General features: G+C 41.1%; 1 protein-coding gene across 8 annotated transcripts in view; it reads right to left on the reverse strand.

Annotated features, from left to right (window-relative positions):
• Window positions 1-13,449, reverse strand: part of CAMTA1 (calmodulin binding transcription activator 1) — a 2,164,810-nt gene that overhangs the window by 398,199 nt on the left and 1,753,162 nt on the right. For all 8 annotated transcript variants that reach the window (XM_069742031.1, XM_069742030.1, XM_069742026.1 and 5 more), the window contains one exon: window positions 9,312-11,161. In XM_069742031.1, the coding sequence (XP_069598132.1) occupies window positions 9,312-11,161 (1,850 nt within the window). The remainder of the gene's footprint in view (window positions 1-9,311; window positions 11,162-13,449) is intronic.

Consider the following 13,449-nt stretch of genomic DNA (forward strand, 5'->3'; position numbering starts at 1 on the left):
CTTCCAAGGATCTTACAAAGGACCAGGGGGAAGAAAGATGATTCCAGCAGCTAAATAGGAAAGTGTTCTTTACAGTTAGAGCAGTCAGACTGTGGAATGCCGACCACAAGAGGTAGTAACAAGGTTCGGTGGTTTTATTGAAATGGAATGGAATTGTACAAAAATCTGTATTATCGAAAATGTGGATTCTTTGTAATTCGCTCCAAAGTAGCTGGTTGCCATTTGTTGAATCCTAGACTCTAGAGGGTCTGCAAAAGGTGAAAAAAAACCTAACACCTCATCGCTAACCTATTGGCCACCTTCATTGCATACTCTCCTGCATGTCCTCAACACCTGGCGACCTTCATTGCCTACTCTTCTTCAGGTCCTCATCCCCTTTTCTTGCCACCACCAGGACCTATTTAAGCTACACCTGGACTTCCAGGACTTTAGAACATGCTCCACAGCCTTACGTCAAGCCTGGGCCTGGACTTCCGCCATAACGTGGTATGTGTAGGGACATCCTGGTCCTAGTTGTGGCAGGATGTCTTAGGCTAGCGTGAAGATGCCCGAGGTTTCAGTGCGTGGTCGCGGTAAGAAAAGACTCTGATGACCATCCAGAGGACAGTGAGCAGTGGACGTGAGCGTAGACCTGTTAGTTGTTTTCTTTTACATCTTGTGTTTCTTATTCTCTGGGGTGTCTCTCATTAATATTTATAAAGGGCTGGATGCTTTTCTAATCAATGACAATGTGGGGTATAAATAATCTAGTGGTCAAGGAAAGTTGAGCTTGGTGGACCTACCAGACTGTCCTATTCCAACCTACAATATGTAAGCGTGATGAGAACAGAGTCAAGCACTTCATGAGTAACATGTAATAATTTGAATTTTCTTTATATATATTTAAAAAAAAAGTTAGAGTAGTAAAAGTTTCCAGATGGTTAGACTGAAGTCCCCTCATTAACATCCCACGTTCTATCACTGCTGTCATTCTATCAAATACAATATCTCAACTGATCCGGTTCCTGCGCTGATTCCCATAACTGTCATTACGTATGGAGCCCATTATGCACATCCAGATGTTCCGAGCTCCACCAGTGTTTAATTAAATGTTACGTTCCTTGCTAATGGAGGCACGGCGGTGGCACACAGATCCGAGAGGAGGTTCCTGGGACTGATGAACTATTCATACATGTGACATGCACGGCACCTGTGCTTTCATCCATGGGGCGCGGGAATAATCACCCAGTGACTGACCGGTAATCCCAGTCCTGCGTGTCTCATTATTAACATATCAACAGGATAGAATCGCTGCACCAATGTATTGTGTTTGGTCAGGGTTTGCCAATTTAAAACCCAACCATTTTAAAGACCTCTGCTTCCTTTCAACAAATAATAAAATCCATTATTTGCTGAAAACAGGTCCCTTTTTTATTATTCGCAGTTTTTTTTTTTTTAGGGCACTTTTATTTTTCGTCTTGGGGTATCCATTGCCATTTTTGCACCAAATTTGTCATGGCGGTGCACGTGGTTTACAAAATTTTGCACAAAGTCTAATTTTTTTTTTCATGTTTAACCTGTCTTGTAACTTTTTAATGCAAAAGGTCACTAATTTCACTAAATGGCATAAAGTTTTTGCCAAATACCTGGCATCCAGGAGAGGATTGGAGTACATTTGTGCCACATTTAGCAATTTTTCAAAAACTCACATATGATGAATCAGACAAAAATAATATCTGGAAATCCGAAACTGAGCCGACAATGATGAACACATACACATAAAATAGTGAATATATATATATATATATATATATAAATATATATATATATATATATATATATATATATATATATATATACGGTATATATATATATATATATATATATATATATATCTTTAAATAGTAAAAAAATAGTGAAAAGATAGTAAAGAAAACACTCAAAACAGGACAGAAAAAAAGGCACAAATGCAATAATAGGACCCTTGTATTTGTCTCAGGTTACAGTTTCTTACAATTGTATCCAGTCTGTGCACTGGCGGACCTTTTCCAGCCCAAAACTCATCATAATGCACAATTCATCCTGCTTTGGAGGTGACAGCGGCCCACTTGCCTCTTGGGCCAGTTGCGGGTTGCACCAGTGACATGTATACACCATCCTCTGTGCTAAATATGGCTCCACTGGCACAGATTTTATTTATAATGTGATAGTTTGCTACAATGTATCAGCGTAGATACATTTTTACCAGGCTTTATAAATAGCAAAAAAACAACAACAAAACAAACAAATTGGATAGACTGGATACTATTGTCCACATGGACATTCCTTTTCTGAATCCTGCTCATACAGGTATTGTGCCTATGACCAGGTTTTAAATACATCAGATAGGGATTATATATATTAGGTAGGACTGCTCTAATACAGGTATACCTTGACGTTTGGTAGAGCGGCTTAGTATATATTTTTTGCAAAAAAACGTATCAACCAAATACCCTGTTTTTTCCATCTTATTACTAGCACTTGCTGTCCACTGTGATTTTTTTTGCAACATAGTGTTTCTGGTTTTACTGTGCTTTTTTTTGTGTTTTCTGGATGCTATTGTAGCAAACCCACTGCTGTAAAAAAAAAATTTGGGTGGATGATAAGTTTTTAGCCTCTGCAGGGAAACAAGGATGTTCTTATCCACATGCAGCCAGCAGAGATCATGACTGTGGCGAAGAATTGAAACACAAGGCATATACGAATAATTTGCATTATACATTGATTAGATTTATTTGCAGGTGAAATAGTAGGGAATTTATTTGCAGGTGAAATAGTAGGGATAGTAAGGAATATGATTATTCCCTGGCTGCAATTCTCTAGATTTGGAACCCCCGCTCAGTGATTTCCATAGATAAGAGTTAATGTCACATATTGACTTTTCCAATGTAAACTACATTCATACACTGTATACAGAGCAGGAAAATAATAATTATTATTATTAAATCATCATATCCATGCCTGCACACATTAGATTGTCTAGGACTGCTATAATTACTATTGTCTGATTTCAGGATTTCCAGATATAATATTATTATCCTGTTGAAATCCTTGTGGTCTGTAATGCTTTCTTCCTGTGTTTTTACCCTTTCGCCACTAGAGGGTGCACAGTGCATTGGGAATGAAGCAAGTTTCCAACACTTGACCTTATTTGAGTCAGTCAAGGACTAGACAGTGGAGCACAAGGACAGTCACACAGAAGAATAGTGTCCTGTGCTGCTGGGCGTCTGAGGAGCACATTTACTCTTATTTTTGATTTCTTTGACAACATTGCTAAATACTGTACTGGAGGGGGTTGAAAATAATTCTATACTTTTATAAAGGACTGTAAATATTTATAAAGATATCTTATTAATTATTATAATTTATTTATTATAGTTCGCCAAAACATGTTGTGTGCACACAGTCCGGAAAAAAACCCCATTACCTCTTCAATTCAGAACTTTACGCTTTATTATGTAGCATAAAGTCATTGTGCATCATTAAGTGATTGAATGCAAAAGTATTCACCCCCCTGTATTTTGTAGGGCATTGTTAGCATTGTGTGCAAGGACATATCTTGAGACGCCCCTATCTGAGTAACAACCAATATGGCAACCTAGGGGCAGACATAGCATTAGTTTAACATGAGCAGCCGTTCAGGGTCCCAGAGGTAAGGGGGCCGCTAACACCTCCAAAGTAGATGGGGTTGTGCCCTATGATGAGCGATTGGGCTGCAAAGGGCCCATATGGTAACCCAGTGGTAACCAACATGAAGCACTCAAAAAAGTCCGAAAAAAAAGTTTTTTTCCAGATTATATAGTGATACATAAGTACGAACAGTGGTGGGGTCCTTTAAGGGGATTGTGCAGGCTCGGGGCTCAAGTCTGCAGTCACTCTATGTGACTGCAGACTTGTTACTCCTCATAGTGTACACAGTGCACGCTGTCAGGATTTTCTGGTGCCGACAGCAGGAACAGGCGACCACGGGACTACAAGTATGTGATTTGTATACTTCTGGCCACAGTCCGACTAGACGTGTCTGGTGTTGCTCAGTTTACGTGTGTTGAGTGAGGCTGTGCATGTCTAGTTCCTATTGTAACAAATCACCGGCACCGAAGCATCTTGACAGCATGCACTGTGCGCACCATAAGGATTCACAAGTCTGCAGTCACATAGAGTGACTACATACTTGAACCCCAAGCCTGGACAACCCCTTTAGGGTAAATTCTTCTGTTGCCTTCTATATAGCCTAATATATTCTGACTCTGGGCTCATCACAGATCCAGCTTTATAAAACCCCCGAATGACAAATTAGTTTGCTATATGTAACCCCAGGAGATCTGGGTAACTGCGTACCCTACTGTAATGGTGGTATATTGACTGTCAACCCAAAAACAGATTTGTTCTACATATCTGGCCGTAAGGAAACCCCTTCAATTGCATCACATAACGTTCTAGGCATGGATGGAAGCTGGGAACCCCAACTGGTCCGATGACCCGGTAAATTCATTATCTTCTGTATGCTCATCCTATGTGAAGAACATTATGCCAGAAGCGGCCTCATTGCATCGTCTGAGTTTATTCGTAGAATAAAAACTTCACTTTAAGGAAAATGAAATTAAGATAAGTCTATGAATACATTATATCCAGCGCAGGAAGCTTAATAAGAGTAAACAGGTGTTTGAGGATTATTACCTTCATTTGCATATAACAAGCTCCCATTTAAGAAATTACTCTATAGAAGAAAATAATTTTTCATGGAAACACATGAGATTAAAGAGGTGGGGGGAAGGAGGCTTCATCTGGTTCCTTTCCAGCAAAATTAGAAAATAGATATACTCTATGATCTCCGTGGGATTCGTGTCAAGGGGTAGAGATTCCATAATTGTGAATTACCTGCGGTCGGTCGTAAAAGCGGCAATAAATTGTTATAGAGGAAAATCTCAGTAAATAGATGTCAGGTTATCTGGAGGAAAGTCTGCGGTGTAACTCCGAGCCAATGTATAATCTGTAACGCTCGGCTTAGATATCAGGCGACATTCATAAGTCTTCTAGGATAGGTCATCAATGTCTGATCGGTCGGGATCCAACACACGGCACTCCTGACGATCAGCTGTCATCGGTGTCGGCTGCCGCCAGCTGGAAGTACTCATGTTTGGAGGTGGCAGTCTACTGACAATGGCGGTGGCATGGTAATACATACGATATGAGTAGGAGGCGGATGTCTAGTACCTTGCGGTGGTCACTGTAGACGGCCAGCTCGGCAAGTGAGTACTTCTGACTGACAGCCGCCGCCACCGCCACCGCCACCGAAAACAGCTGATCGGCGGGGATGCTGGGTGTTGGATCCCAACCTATCAGACATTGATGACCTATTCTAAGGATAGATCATCAATGCTAAAGTAGTGGACAACATCTTTAAGTTAGGGACCGCATTTTCCTATCCATATCAAGGGCAGAAACCTAAGCAACTGTACAATGTGAGGACCCGATCAAACAGCATCTCATATCTCAATTTCGGAAAGGGTGACTTTAGGAAAAGGAGATATTAGGCTATAGGTTGGATAAGAAAAATGATAACTTCTAGATTGGTGTTGGGTCTGACGACTAGGAGGCTCTTTTATCCTCATTAGAGCTTTCACTTGCTCGGATGATGTTGCTCGATAGCCATAAGGAAAGGTTCCCAGTTATGGTGATCGATGGAGTCCTTGAGGTTGGACCTCCATTTATCTTGTGGTAACATCTTCCAACCTGTATACATCTTTAAAGGCAACCTGTCACCTTGGAAAATGTTTTTCCCTTCAGATTTAGGGTTAATCTGCATATTATTAAGGTTACAAGGTTGGCCGGTAGAAAATGAACATGTTTTCACCCTGGAGCTGTCGGCTTTTAGTCTTCGGCGTAGAACGGATCAGCTACAGCCACTGCTCACAGCACCACTCACTACACAGTGAGTGACAGATATAGGCTCTTTAGTTGACAGCTCGCCGTACACAGACGCACTGCTACATGTACTGCTCCTTGACTGAAAGCCGTCGGCTCCAGGGAGGAGATAAGTTCATCTTCTCCCAGTACCGGTCAGTAAGGCAGCCGGGCAGCATTGCAATGCTATTCACCAGTAGATTAGCCCTATATCTAATGTACTGAAGGACGCAGGCAGAAGAGGGCCACGTGTAAGAGCAACATCATACTACACATATCCACCTGCTTTGAAGGTAGGAAATGGGTGACTGTGAGGTTGCACAGCTTGTGCCAATGGTTTGTCTACCCCTGATCTGCAGTTAAATAGCACTTTTCAAGATGGCAAGTTCCCTATAACTATGGTCAAGAGTTTTAGTGGCATTAAAGAAGCCCTCCCTTCAAGGTTTTTATCCTCTTAATATATTGCAGTCATCATATTATACAGCACAATTGCTTACAATTGCTCATTTTGCCTTTCTACCCAGATAATTCTTCTCTTTTTTCTGCTCTATGTAGAAACAAGAAGTCTCTTGTCCCTGCATTTATCATTCCCCTCTTGAACTCCTGACCCAGCTGCTCCTTCCTCCCTCCCCCCACTGATTTTTGCAGTGACTCATGACTCATACAGGGAAAATTGACCTCCTGTTTCTACATAGAGCTTAGAAGGATTCAGCTAGTCAGTTTTTAATCACGTAATGCCATAGACCTAATGGAAAAGAGAAGAATTATCTGAGTAGAAAGGCAAAATGAGCAATTGTAAGTGCACAGTGCTGTATAATATGATGACTGCAATATGTTAAGGGGATAAAAACTTTGATGGGAGGAGGTCTTCTTTAAGGTTTAGTATAAAGTACCCTTTTGTTGTGAATCTTGGAATCTTGGGGGGTCTTACTGTTGTGTGTACATCCCAATGTTTATGAATATAATGGTAGCTCCATCACGACATTCAAGCTGAATAATAAAAGAGGGGTCATTAAACAGTGTATAACAATGCCGATGTGCCTGTCTTTCGGCTGAAAATTCCAGGTACCTATGGGTAAAATAATGGCTGCCTTTGGTGACTGTCAGTCTATCGCCTTTGGAAATTCAGCATCATACAAGAAAAGGTCTTTACAAAGGAGGACAATTTAAGAATGTCCATATTTTAGTATTTTTTTTTTAAGGATGAAAGTGCTATTTGAATAATTCATACAATTTACCTGGGTTTAATATGTTTTCTGGGCCAGGGGCGGATGCAGAGAGAAGATGGCCCCTCTTCAAGAGCAATATATGGGCCCACTGCAGTCCAATAGCTCATCATACTATGAAATTCTACCTACTTTGGAGGTGGCAGTGGCCCCCTTACCTCACGCTCCCCTGTGTGGCTGCGCAGGTTGCACCAATGGTATGTCCACCCCCTAGTGATTCCTAACCATCATGTGTTTGTACTAGCACTAGTCATGTAATATCAGCCAAAGGGATCATTTGGGCTCCTGAAGCTCCAGGGCTTGGGTGCAACTGCTACACCTATCATAGTTATGCCCCTGTCGGCCCCTCTTCTACATTTTTTTTTAACAGCCAATCAAAATGTAGCAGTAAAATGGGACCTCTAGGGTTAGGATCTCCAAATGAAGGTTAAAAGGAATCTCCATTTTTGTCAACCAAAACATTTCTATGCTCCTATAAGATTGGGTTTTATTGTGTTCGCGAAGCTCCTGAGAAATGGGGCTACTCCAACTTTTCCTCTATCCCTCAACAGTAACTACAATATAGACCAACAATTGACTGGGAAAATAGCCAAAGGGTCACATAAAGGGAGCAGGAAGAAAACAGTTAGCAGCTTCTTCAGTTCTGGGTGGGTGAGAAAGAACCAGAACCATCCTTTATGGTGAGGACTTCATTTTGCGCCAGATCAATGTCCAGATCATTGGGAGATGGACTATGTAGAAGCTTTGGCATGTCATATAAGGTATATCAGTCTCCAAGTTGTTGCAGAAAAGTAGAATTTTTCTGGCCTTACATTCCGACTTCTATACCTATCGCTCCTTCTCTGACATTTTTTGGTTACATCTCAGTCCCAAGACTTATCTTCTTGAAGGCTCCACATGCAGCTATGTCAGAGAACTAAATGGACAGTTTTATTTTTAGATATATTTTTTTCTACAGTCATGATGGTTTCTGAGTGCTGCTATTTGTCTATTGATTTTAATCAAGATGTGACGGGGGATTCATTTCATCTTCTATTATTAGTTCAGGTTCAGGATGATGGGCTCTTAAAATACCTGTAAATAATAACTTAAATTTAAGAAATCATTTTTATAAAAAAAAAAAAAAAAATTCTGTCTCCTGGGGAAAAGATCTTCCTCCCCGCGTTCATTAAAAGTCCACAATTATTTTTGGCAGATGGCATTTTACATTTTGACATAAAACATCTGCTCTTTCAGCCTGATTACTGTTTATTTAATGTCTGCACACGTAAGATATTACTTTATACAGAGCTGGTACGAGATGGCTGAACTTTTCACATTCTAGGGAAAAGTGACTATTTGAAAGAGTGATTTTGGTCAAAAAAGTTAGGGGATCAAATGACCCTTTTTGGCCACTGGTCAAACATTATAACATTATGGCCAACGACACCATGTTGTCTTAGACATGTGATGCTAAGCAAATCTGCCATTTTTACTAATTATTTAAAAAGTACTTTTGGTATTTTTTTGCTAGTGATGCTGACATTTTCTGCTGTGAGTGAGGTAGAGAGAGCTGCTTTACTCAATGTATGGACACAGAGCTGGAACCATGAATTGCCCAAAATATGCATTGGTTTTATTTGGTCGGAATGATATTGCTCCTCTGAATCTGGTGGATTATTTTTTTGCACTGCATCTCTATGGTCCTGAGATATTGCCCCCTTTTGTATCCAAATCTATTCTTTTTAGTCAAGTGGGCATGGTCCTTGACATTCCTATTGACATTCCTATTGATGACCACACCGATTTCGATAACAAGACTTGATAATCATATTGAGCCCATGTTGGAGGGACCAGATAGGCAAAAGAGCACAAAATAAAATTTTCCAAATTCAGGAGAACAGTGGCCTTTAGGGAAAAGATCATTTTTTAACACTTAAGTGGATCCTGCTAAAAATCCAAAGCAATCCTTAGTTTTTTCGAAAAAGCAGTTTTTACCTTTTTTTCAGTGAAGAATAATTTTCTTTCGTGGGGTCATTTTTGGAGTGATAGCCTCCCTAAAAGTAATTTGTTTCAGGATTGTTTTTCAAACTCCTATATATTTTAAGGAGATATAGTTGGACGTAATTTTCCATCATTTTAGAGGGTTATGACTGGTACAGTAAAAGGCAATCAGAATCTTACCTCAGGATATGACCACTCAGGGGAGTAGTCCGTCACCATAAACAGTCGTCCACTTTGTTGCAGCATCCCCAGGGTACTTTGTGCTGCCGCTGAGACAACTTCGGCAACATGCATATAAGCCATGGTGGTGGCTCCAGCTTCAGAGTTGTTGAGCTGCATACTTGCTTGCTGAGGGCTACAACAAGGTATGCACATTTCAGCCTGAGTGTATGCGGGTCTGTTACCATCTTCCGCCTGAGGCAATACATTGCTATCTCCAGTCACCAGCTGATGACTATAGATGGTGTTACCCCCTCCTTCTACTGATATAAAGTCATTGATAAGGTCAGAGAACTGGTTGCTGAAGGAGATATCAAAATGATCTAAATTAAGTTCCATGTTGGAAGAGTTACTTATTGACTGATGAGCAACAGGGTAGAGTCCTTGCACCATATTTCCCTGCAAAATAGGAAGGCCATTGCCGTTCCTCATCGCTGGACCATTTTCTGACTGCATATAATGCTGAGCATTGCAAGCCTGAAGATCCCCAGGTTTGAGAAGGTTCTCGTTGCCTTCAGACTGTTGGGATGTTTCCATTTGAACCTCCTCATTAGTCATTGTTTGATAATTTGCTTGAAACTGCATAAGTTGGAGAGAAGATGTTGACTCTATTCTACCGTGGTCAATTGAACCATTACAGTGGGTTGGCGTATGACTGGATGCTTCAGTCTTGACGTTTGTCATCCCTAACGTGTTAACGTAAGTGTTGCTCGAGTCATTTATACAGTTGTGGGAATTATGTTCCAGGGGTATTGGTTTGCTGGCATCTTGTAAAAAGAAGCTAGGAGATGGGGTCTGATGGATGTGTGGACTCTGCACGGTCTGGTTGAAGCTGGCTGAATAATCTTTGTTGGAGTCAATAGCACTAAAATCCATTTGCTCCAACGTAGTACTAGGACTTAGTCCACCACCTGATGGCAACAAGCTGGAACCAGGATTGAGGGTGAGGGTATTTGATGATGTAGATGGAAAGCTCTCCTTCGATAACTGTTGCTCGAACGTTGTGTCTTCAGTTTTTATCTCTTTTGCTAAAGTTGTGTTGAAAGTAAAGCTTCGTTCTGTGCTGGATGACCTTCGCATATTAGTGCTAATGTTGTCTTCTTTTAGACCACTTCCGCCATACGTCTGCCCTTGCTTTGGGTTGTTGAGGAAACAGTCTGGGTCAAAATTCATTGTGGTTTCTGGGATCTTCCTGCTGCTATCGAGGGTGGTGGACAAAACAAGCTCTTCTGAGACATTGGCAGACAACATGGACAGACTGTCTGAGTTGCCTGTTGTGGGGAAGGCAAACTTGTGGCCATCTGAACTTACTGCGAGTACGAGTCCCTGGGTGGTTGTATCTGAGGACAAAAGGTGTTGATTGGGACCAGTGTTCGGTGACATCGAGTACACTGCTTCATTTGTGACTTCAGACATGAACACAGTGGCATTTTGGGAAAGACTCCCCATGACTGAAGCGACAGCCATGCTGGAGACACCAGTGACAGCGGGACTGTCGGCCATGTCTGGATCACTATTCAGGCCACTGCTGATGGACACAGGGGAGTTCTGGGTGGTGTCAGGAACCTCCACTTGATTTGTTGAAGAAACCTCTGTACTATTTTGATGGAGCAGCACTGGTTTTGCCATTTTACCATTTCTTTTCTCTCGGCTGGAGGATTTGCCATGACTGTGCTCATTCTTTCCTTCTGAAACATCATTATTTTGTACCTCTGAGTGCGCGCTGTAGCCGCCTGTCCTTGGCTCGACCTTTGGTGAGATGATGCGATGTTTGGCACTGTTACATTTGTGATGAATACTGCTACCCGCACCTGTAATAGTGAAGATGACAATACCCCATTAATAAAGAAGCACAATCATGATGTTTACTCTTAAAGGGAGTCTTTCACCCCAAAATGCATTTTAAACAAGCTATATTTTGATATAGAGGACTTACCCACTATACAAATCATACTAGCGATGTACTTGTTACTGGTGTAGCGCCTGAGAAAATAACTTCTAATTCGTATGCAAATGTGGGATCTTTGGTGCACCATAGGTGCAGCCAATAGATCAGTGCAATGTCGCACCACCTCATTTTTTATATTGGAGGCTTGCTTCTGATTGACATCACTTGTTTCCTAGAGAAAATTCTGGCTAAAGTTATCAACTGATGCGTGTAATGCATGGGCTGACACTCGGGACAGGCCGCTCACTCACAAAGTGTTCAGGCGCGTACATTTTCCTGGCTCCTATCTGCTGACGCCACTTGCTATGCTTCCGGGTATATAAATGCCGCAAACATGCTCAGCAGAGAGGAGCACACATAGGTAGCGCTGAGAAGTGAGGATGCCCCCAACATTGAAACTAAGGGGTGGCAACATCGCACCAAGCTCTTGGCCACACCAAGGGTGCACAGACTCTCTCTAATTTGCACACAGATTAAACATTTTCTTTGGCGCAGGTACAAGATTTTATAAAAAAAAATTTGGTGGGTGACGGACTCCCTTTAACAGTATCATTTTATTAAATTCACTTAAAAATGCAATTTTGTTGCCAGTATATTGTTCAATTGCTCAATTGTTATATTGAGCAGCCTGACAGCATATAACAGAAAAAGTAATAATTTCTTACTTTATTTCTCCTTTTTCTTGCCCAAATCTTATTAACCACCCACTATTTTCTGATAATGTAGGGGCAGATACTGTATTATGTTTCCCGAAGACATAGGATAAAATCTTAAATGGGATAAAATCTTAAATGGGATAAAATCTTACTGATTTCACAAAATACAATAGCTAATAAAACACTAGGACAGCTCAGCTCTATTCTAGCAATCAAGCTGCAACACGAGATGCAGACCTTGGACATGGGTAGATCTGTTTCTGGAAAAATAACAGGCGTTAACTAATCTCAGGCAATGTGTCTTTTGTTTACATCAGGTTTTTGTTTGAAATGTATTTTAGTTTTTTTAATGTGGCATTTTTTTTCCCCATATCACAATAGTTATATAAAAATAAAAATTTTGCAATTTTCACGCTGGCCACTGTTTTCTTTCTTTTAGACAGTAACTTTCTGTTGTTTCTTGAAACACCACATGTACATTAGCAGCAATGAACTGACTCTGACCCCATCTCTTGTATTGAAGCATCTAATGAGCGAGTGCAAAGATCATTGTGAAGGGAGGGGGTGCAGGGTCAGCTGTGAAATCGCTTACTGTGATTGGTGGATACTGTGTATAGGGGAGTTACCTGTCATTGTAATCATGCTCCTGATGATGAGCCTGCTGAAAACTCTTCCTGACAAGACAGCAAGTAGGAGTCTAAAGCTCCAGTAATCAGTGTGAAAATTGCAAGATTATGAAATATTTAATTTTTTTTGTTTCAAATACAAGTAACACAAACCTGATTTAAACAAGATGCCATTTTTGATGCCACATTCCCTTTCAGCTGATTATACGTTTAAAGGTGTTGTCAAGGATTATTTAATTTTTTTACAATTGGACAACGAACTATCATGCCTGTAGTTGCTAACTACCTGCTGTTGTGCTCAGTGCCAATCTTTGCCGGTAAAGAGTGGTCACAGATGCCTCAACAGCTTCCGGTGAGGTCACGTCAGCAGAGCAACGGCTTCTTTTCCACTTTTGTCGGTAGGGTGTAACTGCTGAGGTCATGCTGACTGACAACTGGCTCCCTGCTGCCTTACTGCGGGGAGCCGGCTGCCAATCAGCATGACATCAGCACCACAGGAGAGGAAGTGCTGATCTGTTGACACGGAGCAGCTGAATCGCCGGCAGGAGAGGTCGGTGACTGCTCTGAGCCGGTGCTGGGTAGTTGCCTCTGTTAGCAATCACCTGCCCGTTAACTAATAGACCCATACTAAAAATAAAAATGAAATAATTCTGGACAACCAGCTTTAGATTTTCATTTTGGGGATACTGATAAAATTTTAGCTATTGTAGCGTAGAATCATAGAAAATCATTGCTATCATTGTAGATATCTGGCAGTGAATGTTAGTGAGACGGGGCAAATGAACAACTGTCCTCCAACTTGACAACAGAAAGGGAACAACTCCCATCAAATTCAGCGCAAAACAATATTTACTTTATGGAAGATCCAT

The sequence above is a fragment of the Ranitomeya imitator genome, chromosome 10 (assembly GCF_032444005.1).
Source record: "Ranitomeya imitator isolate aRanImi1 chromosome 10, aRanImi1.pri, whole genome shotgun sequence".
NCBI classification, from domain to species: Eukaryota; Metazoa; Chordata; class Amphibia; order Anura; family Dendrobatidae; genus Ranitomeya; species Ranitomeya imitator.